The 13,319-nt window shown below is 45.2% G+C and overlaps 6 protein-coding genes across 6 annotated transcripts; 1 reads left to right on the forward strand and 5 right to left on the reverse strand.

Moving 5' to 3' along the window:
• Positions 1-130: 130 nt before the first annotated feature.
• Positions 131-2,611, reverse strand: FAR1 (cyclin-dependent protein serine/threonine kinase inhibiting protein FAR1; the record flags this gene model as incomplete). The annotated part of the gene is made up of 1 exon (XM_037282274.1): positions 131-2,611. The coding sequence occupies one exon, from the start codon at positions 2,609-2,611 to the stop codon at positions 131-133; it is 2,481 nt and encodes an 826-aa protein (XP_037138169.1).
• Positions 2,612-3,006: 395 nt separating this feature from the next.
• SSY5 (Ssy5p) lies at positions 3,007-5,100 on the reverse strand (the record flags this gene model as incomplete). The annotated part of the gene is made up of 1 exon (XM_037282275.1): positions 3,007-5,100. The coding sequence occupies one exon, from the start codon at positions 5,098-5,100 to the stop codon at positions 3,007-3,009; it is 2,094 nt and encodes a 697-aa protein (XP_037138170.1).
• A 229-nt stretch (positions 5,101-5,329) lies between these two features.
• On the reverse strand, positions 5,330-6,682 carry FBP26 (fructose-2,6-bisphosphatase; the record flags this gene model as incomplete). The annotated part of the gene is made up of 1 exon (XM_037282276.1): positions 5,330-6,682. The coding sequence occupies one exon, from the start codon at positions 6,680-6,682 to the stop codon at positions 5,330-5,332; it is 1,353 nt and encodes a 450-aa protein (XP_037138171.1).
• Positions 6,683-7,023: 341 nt separating this feature from the next.
• On the reverse strand, positions 7,024-9,750 carry VPS35 (retromer subunit VPS35; the record flags this gene model as incomplete). The annotated part of the gene is made up of 1 exon (XM_037282277.1): positions 7,024-9,750. One exon carries the CDS (start codon positions 9,748-9,750, stop codon positions 7,024-7,026), a length of 2,727 nt encoding a protein of 908 aa, XP_037138172.1.
• A 605-nt stretch (positions 9,751-10,355) lies between these two features.
• CCP1 (cytochrome-c peroxidase) lies at positions 10,356-11,423 on the forward strand (the record flags this gene model as incomplete). The annotated part of the gene is made up of 1 exon (XM_037282278.1): positions 10,356-11,423. One exon carries the CDS (start codon positions 10,356-10,358, stop codon positions 11,421-11,423), a length of 1,068 nt encoding a protein of 355 aa, XP_037138173.1.
• Positions 11,424-11,478: 55 nt separating this feature from the next.
• Positions 11,479-13,071, reverse strand: INO1 (inositol-3-phosphate synthase INO1; the record flags this gene model as incomplete). The annotated part of the gene is made up of 1 exon (XM_037282279.1): positions 11,479-13,071. The coding sequence occupies one exon, from the start codon at positions 13,069-13,071 to the stop codon at positions 11,479-11,481; it is 1,593 nt and encodes a 530-aa protein (XP_037138174.1).
• Between the last annotated feature and the right edge of the window lie 248 nt (positions 13,072-13,319).

Raw genomic sequence — 13,319 nt, forward strand, 5'->3', positions numbered from 1 at the left:
AAATGGCACTGGTGAAGAGGATGTCAGGCATAGATGGTTACGTTACTTCAGAGAGCGAGAGAGAGCCTATTGTTCTCTGATCGATTGACCTTGGCTATGTGAAACAGTGAGAATTATTTATATGAGATTATCAGATATTGGTTACTTGTGTGGTGACGACGTTAGCTTCTTGAGTCCTGGAATCGATCCATGAGATTTCGCACGATTCCGGTATGCTTTCATGATCTAACTTAAATGGTAGTTTTTTCTCCGCTCCCGGGGCCATGTTGCCGAATAGGAGTTTTTCATTGGCATATGTTACTGTCAAATTTCTCAGGTAACTCCGATGCAAGATATCTATCACCGAGGTTAGCTCGTCCTGACTTAAACTGTTGATGGATTGGATTTGCATTAGATTGAAATTGTGGACTTCGGTGATTAGTCTTCCGTATTTGTGGTCGTTTTTCGCGGGCGTTCCGTCTCGTAAGAGGATTACTTGTTTTGAGAACTGTGCGCTCTTGTCTTGTTCTAGCATGGACTCTGCGGTGCTCACGAGGCGCAGACAAGTTTCAAGCATTTTGTCTAGTTCACTGTCTGCGGAATCAAAAATCCTATGTTTTGACGCTTCTAGATCGCTGAAAGCTTCATTCCAGTAGGGCCAATGCTTGTTGACTGTTCCGAAAAACGTTCCAAACCGACCAATGTTACCTCTGCCGTCTTTTCCGACCGCCACTAGGCCGAGAAGATCATCGTCGTTGAGTGCGTTTAACAGACACTTCAGAAGTTTGATTATTGAATGCTGATAGTCTTCATTTTTCATACCAGAGTCGTTTGAGAGGCTCAAGCATACTATGAGCTGCAAGGGCACATGTGTCTGTAATGTCTCCCAAGGTTTCGAAAGTGCCAAACCTGCATCAGCAGTGGATTCATTCGCCTGCTCAAAGAATGCATTAAGCTCCCCAACAAGTTCCTCGGGCAAGACATCCCAACATGTCCTTGTGATATCTTCCAGTGACGGTCCGCTTCCAATATGTCCCAAGTAGAACCTCCATTTTTCAAGTTGTGAGTTCTTCATTCCCTTCGGTGGAAACGACATATACATTTGAGGTAAAGTGCGGCTTTTGAGGTCGATAAGCAAAGTGGACTCATCCAACTTAAGAACCTGGCATATTTGTCCCAATGGTATCTTACCACTAACAGTTAATGCTTGCCGATCGAACAAGATGAGGAATTGATCGAACAGATAAAGTGTAACATCCTTGTTCCATCGCTCTCCATCTGTAGAGAAGTCGCCTCTATCAAACATTACCAATGATCCCAATTGGGTATCGTTGTCCAATTCGTCCTTGACTGATTCCTCGATCCGCTGTTTAAGAGCTTCTCTCTGGCTTGCAAAATCATCACATTCTTGAGTCTGATGACTTTCCCGCCCCGACTCTTTCGGTACCCTAACTGTGATTCCATATTCTGAATCGCGTCGGCCCGCGAGCACTTCAATCTGCGGCCCCAAGCCACTTGCGTCGTGTCCTTCATCTCCCTTCGGATCAGCTTGCCCGTCGTCGCCGAGCAAAGTTTCTTCGAGCCAGATACTATGTTGAAATAGCGCATCATAAGACTCTGTACAGGTATTCCAACAAGCATCAGAAGCTGACCTGAGGGGCCCATACGGCGTTCGAAAACCGCTTGATGAGATGTCAGCTGTGCGAATGATTTGCTCCCCAGGCGTAAAGAATGCGTGCTGCGAAGCTGTTGTCGGTTGCTTGGAATATAGCAATTGGGGTTCAACAACGGTTTCTGAGCAGTCATAAGAGCCTTTTCTTGACAAAAGATGCGTTACCATTTTTTCCCAGGTGCTCTTATCGCTTGGTTTCACAGTCTTCCCACATATCCTGCACTCCGGATACCTCTTGGCCGGTTGAAGACATTCTAATGTGGCAAGGTAACATTGATAATGACTTGCGTGAGAGCAAGTAAGTTCCGTGATCTTTTCACCCGAAAGCGTATTACATATTTTCTCATCGCACATGGAACACCGGAGGCCAATGAACGTTCGATGACCTGCCTTTGCACTGGTTTTAGAGATGTTCTGAGAAATAGACGTGAGATACGTCGGTGAATCCTCTTCCAGATATGGATCATCGAGGGTATCTGTCCAGATGATGGTATTGTCATGCGGACTAACCTCTCTCCCTTGCTCCGACCGATATGCTGAATTAAATGCTGTAGTAAGATTGAAAGAATCCAGTGGTTTTTCCAAAGCTTGTATCTTGAGGGAGGGAGCAAGCTGAATGGGGGACTCCAAAACGTCATGGCTTCGATTTCCTTGCGCCGTATGCGGAAAACTGGACCGAGAGCCAGGCGACCATTGACATGTTTTCTTGACACTCGGTGGAGGAGATAAAGGCTGGGGGATATTCAAAGGCTTGGGTAGAGGATACCTACTAGAAAGACTTGGGGCTGGCACAAACAGCCCGCTAGATGGCAATGTATCACTATCGGAGTTCGAGGATCTCTTGAAAACCTTTCCAGATAAACTTTTCAATAATTTAGGTTTTCCAGGGTCGCGTCCTATACTCGGTGGAGTATGAACCTTCTTTTCGGTATTAGGCTGAGTTGGAGTCTTCAGGGACATTTAACGATCCTTCCCTACACGGCGAGATCTTGCTGAGGCTTGTGGTCCACAAGTGATATCGATTTAGAGTAATGCAGACACACACATATATATATTATCAAAATGCAAGAATAAGAATAAAATTCCATGAACCTTGGTAGGAGGAGAAGGGCCTGCGACTGCTTTGAGGTTATATAATTGCCCCATCTAGTATATCAGATTGTTCACAACAGTCCCTTCGCTAATTTTTGAGGTAGAATTAGGCGATGGTAGCGCCGCTCTGCGACAATCTCCGACATAGCGCATTATGAAACAAGGTATAATGGTTGTCAAGAGCCTAAGTTGAGACCAGTTGCAAACGTTCGTGAAATATTCCATCAAATATTCGAACTTGGAATGTGTTTTTGGCAGCTACGTCAGGTAGGTGCTGCGTCTATATCCCACAGCACTCCGGTAACAGTATGGAGTCGCTCCAAAATGTCGCCTATGGGAGTAAACAGGCCAAATTGTCTCTGCTCACCATCGTAAGAGTGCAACATACCTACTACCCCAAGTCCTAGTCTGTTCTCTAATTTTGTTAGAATCCAGGAGCCGGAGTCGCCGGCACTTGCGAATAACGGCATGGGGGATGATACAACAAATTCACTGCTCTGCAGTTTCCCATCAGCCCAGTAGACAAGCTTCGCAGCGTTAACTGATCCAGAAGTGTAGTTGGTGGCAGCACCAATTTTGAAAACTTGCAATCCTGGTCTCAATTTGAGGATCTTTTCCTTAACATACATGTTTTGGAATCGCAACGTAGGGTCTGGTACGCCGGTCAGCCCAATGCCTAAGCAATTCTCACATTTATATTGCTGTCCAACTTTTATTATTGCAAAATCGGAGAGTTTCTGATTCACGATCGATCTTTCACCCCAAACTACTTGACCAAACTTATTTTGTTCTTGCCACTTCATGTTTTCATCCACCCGGCGGATCTCTTCCTGAAATGCCTTATGCTCGACAGAGTCTTCCGGATAACGGTGAGACTCTTCCGAGAGAGTTTTTCTATAAGTGGTTTGCAAGACCTTCGATGGTATTGAAACGTATGGGTAATCCTGGGACTCCGACAATACAACATGAGAGCAAGTGATTGCGAATGAGGCGCCTGCAAATTGAGATAATTTAGAACCCTTCTCTATCTGAGGAAACAAATAGCCACCTAACGTGCCTGTTGTCTTCGAACTCTGATCTGATGATAGGGACATCGAAATCGGAGGCTTGAGAGCGTCCGGAGCAAGCCTATATGGTGGTGAGAATTGGAATGTGCTAGGAGGGGCAGCCAAAGGAGTGCTTGCTGACATAGGCTTAGCAACTGTATTGAGAACTTCGGCACACGGTTGTATATAATCCTTGACGCAATAGAAATGAACGTCTGGCATCACTGAATATAATGCCTTCACGATTTCTTGGTGCTCCTGTTGGGGATTTGGGACTCCAAACATAACCGTCAAAATTGCTGATTTCCGAGTAAGCCCTCTGAGAACAGGAGCCATGAAAGCTCCGTCCTGGTCAGCCACCAAGCTGGGATCCGACTTCGATATCTCCTCTATGATCCTGCTGATATTATCTCGGTTCGGTAGAGTACAAGTAGAATCAATGCAAAAATTGTTCAAACATGGTGCAAGTTGCGATTCTGAGGCAAAGTCCGCTGGAGTACTGATATTAAGCTTTTCCAGAAAGTATATATATCTTCTCATCAGGATGGACCGCGAGTTACCGAAAGCTTCAGACATGAGTAGGTTATCCATGAAATGCAAAAATATTTTGGTTATCGCTCTCAAAGACGACGACCTTTCGAAGGTCAAGTTAAATGAAAGTTTCACATTAACAGTAGGTAAGAACTGCTTGAAGTATTCGATCGCTTGAATAACAGCCTTCGAGATGCTAGTGACGTTCTGGTGAATATCGTCCATCAGACCGACTAGGTTGTCCTCCAGAATGTTTAGTTCATTCTTCACCAGTTCCAAAGACCTTGTGTTTCTGGAGAGAGAGTCGGCCCTTCTCTGCCTTGCCTGTGACGGCTGTAGCCCTTGGGTAGCATGAGTATTCTCTCCTGCCGGTACAGATCCCTCATTGGGACCTTCTTCCTCGAAAACAGGGTTCAGGTAATTAAACTTTTCAGAGTTCACGACCCTCAAAGGTTTGCCGACATCATCTAGCTCGGAGCCTAAAGCACCAACAGATTTTCTCCCGTAAGTACTTCCAGTTGAAGACGATGCTCCCGTGCCACTAGTATGTCTACCCTTGGAGAAGACGGACGAAGAAGCTAAAGAAGACGCCGCCCTTGAAGATGAAAAATCGTATGTAGAGGGAGCCCTTTCAGAGCCATCCCTTTGACCTTGAGCTTGAGGTTCAGCTATAGCACCGGGAATTGAGCCATGATCCGCTGCATTTGACTGAGTTTCTGAGTTGCTATCGCTTGATTTTCCTGGCTTTTTCTTGCTTGAGCCAAATATGCCCTTCAGCATGTTGAAGTAGCTGTTGGATGACAGAACTATGAGGTTTAACCAGAGTGGAAGGACATCCGAGAGTCTTTCGTCTAGCTCTTATATTTCTTCAACATCTCGTCATTGTGAAGATCTCATCCTGGTCATCATTTTCGCGGAAGAGTTGACTCATCAAGCGCATCACAGATACATAGGCGAAGGATATGAAGCGTTTAGTTAGACCAGTACTATGTAGGTAATATGTATGAATTTATGCAGATGGGGGGGCACCGTTTAGAAGATTGCGAAACTTGGCAGTCGCGTCGCTGCTTGATTCGCCCAACTTGCTAGTGCCTTTTTCCTTGTAAGTGCTGACGGCAGGGATATCGGCCTTTATTCTGGTGACTTCAGTGCCATAAGCGCGCGGTTCCAGCCTAATTAGGGTGTGTAACGGAATAGACATCCATGGCGACTCTTCCTGCGGGACGTTCATAAAGTATGCATATATGCATCGCAGCACGGCCTGATGTGTGACGATCAGGATATTCTCCTGCCGTTCTAACTCCATGATTATCGGTTCTAATCTTATCACGACATCTCTGTACGATTCACCTCCCGGGTATCTGTATTCATACTTATCATCGTCGCGGGCTTTGAAATCTTCTGGGTATTTCTCCTCGATTTCCTCGTATGTCATCCCATCGCACACACCAGCGTCTAGTTCGTCCAATGCCTTCCACTGGAGCTGCTTGTAGGGCAGATGTTGCGCAGTTTGTTGCGTTCTACAGAGCGTGGACGTCCAGACGGTCAAGTTGACATCGCCCGCGCTTTTCCTGACTATCTCCGGCAGCTTTTCCGCATACTGCAAGCCTCGTGGGGACAGAGAGGAGTCGCCTCCTATCTTCTTCTCCACATTATAAACGGATTCTCCGTGTCTCGATAACCAAATACATCGGGGTCGAATATGCAAATTCATAACATAAAAAACAACTCTGCTCTCCAGATAAGATTGAATGCCATTAACTATGACCTCCTGCGCGACGTTGATCAGCTTCACGAAAGTTAAATCCTTATCACAATCACTGTCAAGCGGCTCGTATACCTTCTCATAGTTGCTAATCCGTCTGAGGAAGTCCTTGGTAGCAACCTCAGGATCGATGCCCTCATAATCCGGGGAAGAAGTCTTGACGTCACTGATGTTGCGTAAAATAAGTTCCTTATCATCGCACCAACTTTCCAGAAACATAGGCTCAATTGCATTCTCCCTGCAGAGTTTCAAGACCCACCGTCTTCTTTCTTTGGTACTGTTTGTAGCATCCAGAATGGCTACCACACCATTTTCCTCGCTAAACCAAGCCATCATGTCTTTGACGGCTTCAGTAACAGCATTTTGTCTAACCTGGGAACCCTCTTTGTTAGAAGGATCGAAGAAATCTGCATCGGGATGAGCTGGTCCAACTTTACGTCTGTAGGTGCCGACGTTAAAACACTTTGCTTTTATCGACAGCCACGAAAGATAGCGAACAATCTTCTGCGAGATAAATGACTTCCCCCTAGCTGGCAATCCAACCATGACAACACAGATACGCATGTCTTCCACATTGGATACTGTGTAGAAACCCATTTGGCCTGATTCGTCCTCAAAACTTCGTCAATTCCAACAAAATGACTTTATCTCGACAAATATCTAAGAGAAACTTGTTCCATCAAGCAACCAACGCCGATTCGCTTGAACAGATTGATCGATCAGCGGCTTTCTGATGGTAAAGGGGCCTTCTTTCAGTGAATTTTAGACAAGTTGCCCGCTGTGTTCGTTACGTCTAAAATGATCATATGAACTTCTCAATAACCAATAGCCAGCAGGGCTATATCGAATTCATACGAGATGCCTCTTGAGATCTGGGTCTATGTCTGGGTACTTTTCTGCGCCGGTCAATGTGAATTGTAGTACTATTTGTAGATTATTTAACCACCCAGGGTTATGACTTTGAATCTATCGTCAACATCTCTCTGGTTCTGAATATACTCGCATGTTCGGTTGAAATGCTGTACCGGAATTTGTATCATTTCGTTGAGGTGTATTGAGTTCAGCTTCGATGTCACGGAGGCGCGGCCGCCGTTGCCTGTGGGGACGTCGATGTACGAGCCGTCCAATCCGATGACAAACCTGTTGCCTTCTTTCGCCGTGCCCTCTGCATTGTGGATGTGGAGCTCATCGAGCCGGTGCTCAGCAAGCTGGATCGTCGAGGATGTAGTTTCCTCCATCTTGAGTGATTTTATGTTGGCTCTTATCAGTTCTATGAGGCCGTTGATATACTTGACACTGATATGTGTCTCCCGTTCATCACCGTGAATGAAATAGTAGAGACATCTGTTAAGAATCTCAATCATTAGTTCGCTGCTTTGGACGTTATCCATTGTCGAATCGGCAACTCTCAGTGAACGCTGCAAGCACTCCAAAACTCTTTTTCCTTCTCGGTAAAAGTCACTAGTGACACCTTCTTCCTCCCCTATGAGCGCAATCTCCGTCGCCCACCACAGGTGGGAACACAGGTATACGGCGCGACATTGATCTTGTTTCTTTAGCAGTTTAGATCCATGCAACGTGCATCTGACAATAAGCAGCTCATAGTAGGATTCTTCATGCAGGGACCTGGTCTTTTGAAGGGATTGGGCCATGTATACAAGCGCTTGGAATTGAGTTCTCGAATCGCTGAGGGACTCTTCGAAAAGGGTGAATGCCTGTGAAAGGAAATCATACGCAATCTCTCCCAAAGACAATTGATCTGCTAGTGACGCGCTCTGGATATTCAATTTATAAAGCGCATCAGCTAGGGGACTGCCACAAACGTTGTATAAGTCATTAATAGAGCGAGAGACGTACTTGAAAAACTGTTTCACAAACTCGCTATATTGTTTTTCGTTTTGCGAGTCACGATTCCTTAACAGATGGCATTTTCTTATCAACTTCCAAAAATTCGTTATTATAGCGGGATATGTATATTTGATGTTCTTACCTCCTTTGTAAAGCCAATTCCTGAGAGAAAGTAATATCTCTACTTCGAGCTGGATGTTTTCGATGGGATCACCAGATTGAGATACCGACCTCATAATTATATGAGATAATTTGGCGAGATTTTCTTGTGTCAGATCCAGAATCCAGGAGTTCTCGTCTTCGTCCGCAACATCATCGTTGGCGAGCGCTTTATTAACCGCCTTCCTATCTGGTAGTATATCCGGTGAAGACGCTTTAATGAGCGGTTCGAAAATGCTTAACAAGTTATCCAAGTCTACCTTGGTGGCAACAGTAAATCCACGTTCGACTGACGAAGCATCGGACTGGTTTTCAGCGGCGCTCTCTCCGCCTGGCAACGGAGTATGTTGCAAAAGGACCTCTAATATGCTGTTCAATATGCTTTTCTGTGGCAAAACGTTCTGCAAACCCAACAAATCACGGTAAGACGCACATTGAGTTATCAGCTTATAATAAAAATTTGCATCAAGCTTCGAGAGGGCCGCATTATTTTGCAACGTCAGCAAGTTTTGGAAAAGGTATTCTGCGTTCGCCGGAACTTCTTTCCCGTAATCTTGACATTTTTGGGCTGTGAATCTGTAAAGAGCGTCCAAATTTTGAAGATTTTGTGGATACCATTGCAAAGAGAGAGTCATTACACTTTCAATCAGAGGGATGAAATGCTGCAAAGGCAGATCAGGTCTCTCCTCATTCAAATTAGAGAGATAATTCCAAAAATTTTGGAAAAGATTGAGATCCCTCAGACTTGCGCCTCCATTCTTTGTTCCTTCCTGTTCCGTTCTATCCTTATACCCGTTCAACCTGTCGATCAACGTCAAAACGATCTTATTCATGGACACCTCAGGATTTAAGCGCGTTGTGGCCTCCAACAGCGCGTCTAAAGTGGCCAGGTGGAATTCGTCGGGAAAAACTTGACAAATCGCATCGAGAAGATATTCCTGGGAGACCGCATCTCTGCACTGTATCACTTGCTCCAACATCACAGGCAGTATCTGCTCCTTGTACAAAGACAGGTTGTCATCCACGATCTGCGATAACCGCACCAATTGGGACCCAATAAGTATCTGCAACTCTCTCCTCTCCTTGGTTCGCTGTTCTCTCTCCCGCAGCGGACCCTGGTGCTGTAGCCTGACCCACAATTTATTCATCTCGATAAAGTTCGTAACAATAAAGTTGACATTGAAGTCTACCGCCCCCTGAGGTAGCAACTGCTTAGTCCTCTGAGATAGATAGTATCGCAAGAAGAGGCCGCGAATCGGGTTCTGGACCCCCCGACACATCTCGATCATATCTTTCAGGATCTCCTCGCTCGGAGATTCCGCACACTTCAGATAGCTGCTTCCCACGGTAATCATCAGGTACAACCTGGGAACAACATTCCCCGCATACTGCACCAGCTCGTACAGATCAGCCAGATGATGATGCTTAGGGTGATTCTCCACCAAATACGTCGACAAAATCGACAACGAATCAAAGATCAAAATGTATAACTCGTAGTATGGCTTTGGATATAGCTCTGGATTTCGCAACTCGGTCAACATGATTGAAGTGTGTCTTAGCGCGTCCATCAACCTCCTTTGTTGCAAGCATCGCTGCATCAACACCGCCTGCTGTTTCACGGTAGACAGCGCCTGTTCCAGAGTTTCAGAATAAGACATCGTGAACAACAAATCAATGTGCTGGAGGACGTGGCTGCCAATCTGGCCGTCCAATTCACATTATACTGCCACTACTACGCTACTTAATAGACCATAATAGGGAATAAGCCATTATTCGAACTTCTCGTTACCCGCCCATAAACCCGTTCATCATGACAGAAGATCACGTGTTCCAAATCCTATGACAATTCCCAAAAGGGATGTAGATGTACCAATTAGATCATGTCTCCCAAAAGGGAGTCTTCCGACGTCATAACCGATATTTCCAGAATCGAAACGTCTTTGGCCATTGAATAACGTAAGATTCCGATACGATCGAGACCATGGTGATGATTGGTAACCAGACTTTCCTCCGAACTTCACGACGGGTGCAGGGATAGCAGTTCGCTCTTATTGCGAGTCATTCTTCCCCTTACCTTGTAGTAAGCACGTTAGCTCCTTTTGTATTAGTAACGATCTATTTGGCGTTATCAAATGCCAGTTTCTCGAGTTCTTCTTGTTTGCATATGTATATAAGACCTAAAGGATTGAATCACTTTTGTTCTCTAGTACACTCTCTAGAGATCAGAAAGTTGGAATTTCAGAAATAATTAAGATAACCAGAGATGGCTAGCGTATTCGGAAGAGCGGTGAGCAGAAGTTCGGTGTTGCTAGTGGGTGCTGCCGCAGCAGCCACTTCTTTGGCTACTAGTATTGCGTTGAATAACGATAATGGAACATTTAGCAGTAGAAATCATTCTAATAAAAACAATAAAAACGGCTGGAGCAAGACTGGTGTGTTGTTAGGTGCTTCACCTGCTCTGCATCTTGCTAAGGCGCAAGATGGCAAGTCCTTAGAGGATTTCCAGAAGGTTTACAATGCTATTGCCGAGAAATTAAGAGATGAGGATGAATTCGATGGCTATATTGGTTACGGTCCTAACCTGGTGCGTCTATCGTGGCACGTTTCCGGTACTTTCGATAAGAACGACAACTCCGGTGGTTCTTTTGGAGGTACGTATCGATTCAAGAAGGAGGCCGATGATCCAGCTAACAAAGGTTTGCAGAATGCCGCTCACTTCTTGGAGCCAATTGCCAAGAAATTCCCATGGATTTCCCACGGCGATCTTTACACTCTTGCTGGCGTCACTGCCCTGCAGGAGATGCAGGGTCCTAAGATCCCATGGAGACCCGGTAGAGTGGATGCTGATGAGAAGGACACACCAGAAAACGGTAGGCTTCCCGACGCATCTCAGGATGGTAGCTATGTGAGACATTACTTTGGCAGATTCGGATTTACTGATCAGGAGATTGTGGCGTTGCTCGGTGCTCATTGTTTAGGTAAGACTCACTTGGAAAATTCGGGATATGAGGGTCCTTGGGGTGCGGCCACCAACACGTTCACTAATGAATTCTTTGTGAACTTGCTAAACGAGAACTGGAAGCTGGAGAAGAATGAGGCTGGCAATAAGCAGTACAATTCCGAGAAGGGTTACATGATGTTGCCAACAGACTACGCTCTGGTGCAGGATGGTAAATTCAGGAAATACGTCGAAAAATATGCCAAAGATCAAGATGCTTTCTTCGAGGATTTCAAGAGTGCCTATGTGAAATTGCTAGAGAACGGTATTGACTTCGGCAAGTTGGGTAAGGCCTACGTTTTCAAGACTTTGGATGAACAAGATTCTAACTAGTGGAAAGTACTCGAATTGTGTGTTTGCGAATCTTGCGAAATTATTTATGAATTATCTACTTTAATCTCTCTTCAAAACGTAGCTCATCGAGCGCAGGCAAACCGATCAACAAACGGAGGAAGCTCTCTAGACCTTGGCGCTGCTTGTTGAGGCCATTGATAGTCTTGAATCCCTTCCTGGTCAAAGGCGCTTTTAACCAGTAACCCAAGAAGGCCAAAATTGAGTAGAAACTCTCGTAGGATTGTTCGCCAGCGTTTAGCTTCTTGTATGTCACTCTTGAACAGAATTCGGCCATGACAATTAAATCAATGATCAGGGGCGTTGCCAGCAATGAGTCCTCACAAACGTTATGGATCGAAATTCTATTGTGACCACCAAGCATCAACTCGGAGTAATATTCATCCATGGCCACTTTGGAATCGCCGACAGCATTCATGTATTTAATCACGATACAGTGGTCCACTTTATTACCAAGTTTCTCATTGTACAGGATCTGATTAGAGGCAATAACGTCATCGACAACAGACTTCTTTGAAATCTCTTTGGATCTGAACTGTCTCTCAGAACTCAAGTTGAAACCGTCGTTATTACCCAGGTGATTATAAGATGCGATAGAGACAGGCTTGATACCAGCGTCCACCAAGAATTGGGCAAGAACAGACTTGATCTTGGTTTGACCACTCTTGAAGTCGTCACCAGCAATCAAGGAGCCGCTCTTCTCAGCCAAATCGACGACACCTGGAACAAAAGTGTTCTGTGGAGAACCGTTAATGTAAGGGACACCCTCCAGAATGGAGGCAACCGCGAAAATGGTAGATGGAGCGATCTCCTCGTGGTCACCCTTAATGGCCGCCAACAAGTTATCAGCCGTGTCGTTGACACCAGACACGATATCAGCGTATCTCTCAGTGTTGGCCGTCCATAGCACGATCACTTTGTCCAGGTCGTTTTGACGCTTGAAGTTCTGAATATCTGATCTGATTTGCTCAACGTGGGACCATTTGCCTGCCGTCGAGACTTTGCCAGTCTTGGGGTCTCTATTGATACAATTGTCAGCTCTCTCATCCTGATTAGCGGCAATGAAATCAGGATAGTATATAGAGGGTAATGGAACCATCTTGGACATCTCTTCGCCTAGTCTACGCTGCAGGTCGTACTCCAGCACCTGAGACCTTGCCATAGCATCGGAAAGATTAGCCTTGTTGATATCCCAGCCACCAACAACGAAGTCATTGGGCGACACAAATGGCACGAGAGAGTTGAATGGCACATAGAAGTCATTGCCCTCGGAGTCAATCCCCAGCTTGATCGTAGAAGACTGCGTCACAGAACCGAAGTAATTTGCTTCTTTCAGACCATCCTTGGTGTGAAATTTTACCTTATTCTTGTTTGCCAAGACAGATGCAACAAACGTGGTACCGTTGTTACCACCTAGCCCAACCAACATAACACCTAGTTTTGGCAATCTCAAGTCTACCTTAAACTCGTAATCCTGTTCACTCAAGTTGACTTCAATTGACCCATTAGATTCGTTCTTGGAAACATGAGAATTGACATAACGATACTGTGTGGTCAATTCCGTCTCCGTGAAGCGACATTTATCAGTCTCAACCTTGATAGATGGCGTAAAGTATTTTTGAACAGTCATTGTAAAAGAAGTCTAGCGGCGGTATTCGTTCTATCGGACCTACTGATTTAGAAGACAAGATACAACATAACAAAGAACCTCCCATGAATTAGAACGAAAATACGGTCCCCTTTTATACCTTTCCCAGCTATGTCAATGCTACCTAGTTCTTAATCGCCACCCTTTAAAATTTGCACTATTGCAGTTTTACCATTATTCGAATATTTAGTGACACTGACGCAATTCGGCGAAATGGAACCCAGACACCG

Source organism: Torulaspora globosa, chromosome 2 (genome assembly GCF_014133895.1).
Source record: "Torulaspora globosa chromosome 2, complete sequence".
Lineage (NCBI taxonomy): Eukaryota > Fungi > Ascomycota > Saccharomycetes > Saccharomycetales > Saccharomycetaceae > Torulaspora > Torulaspora globosa.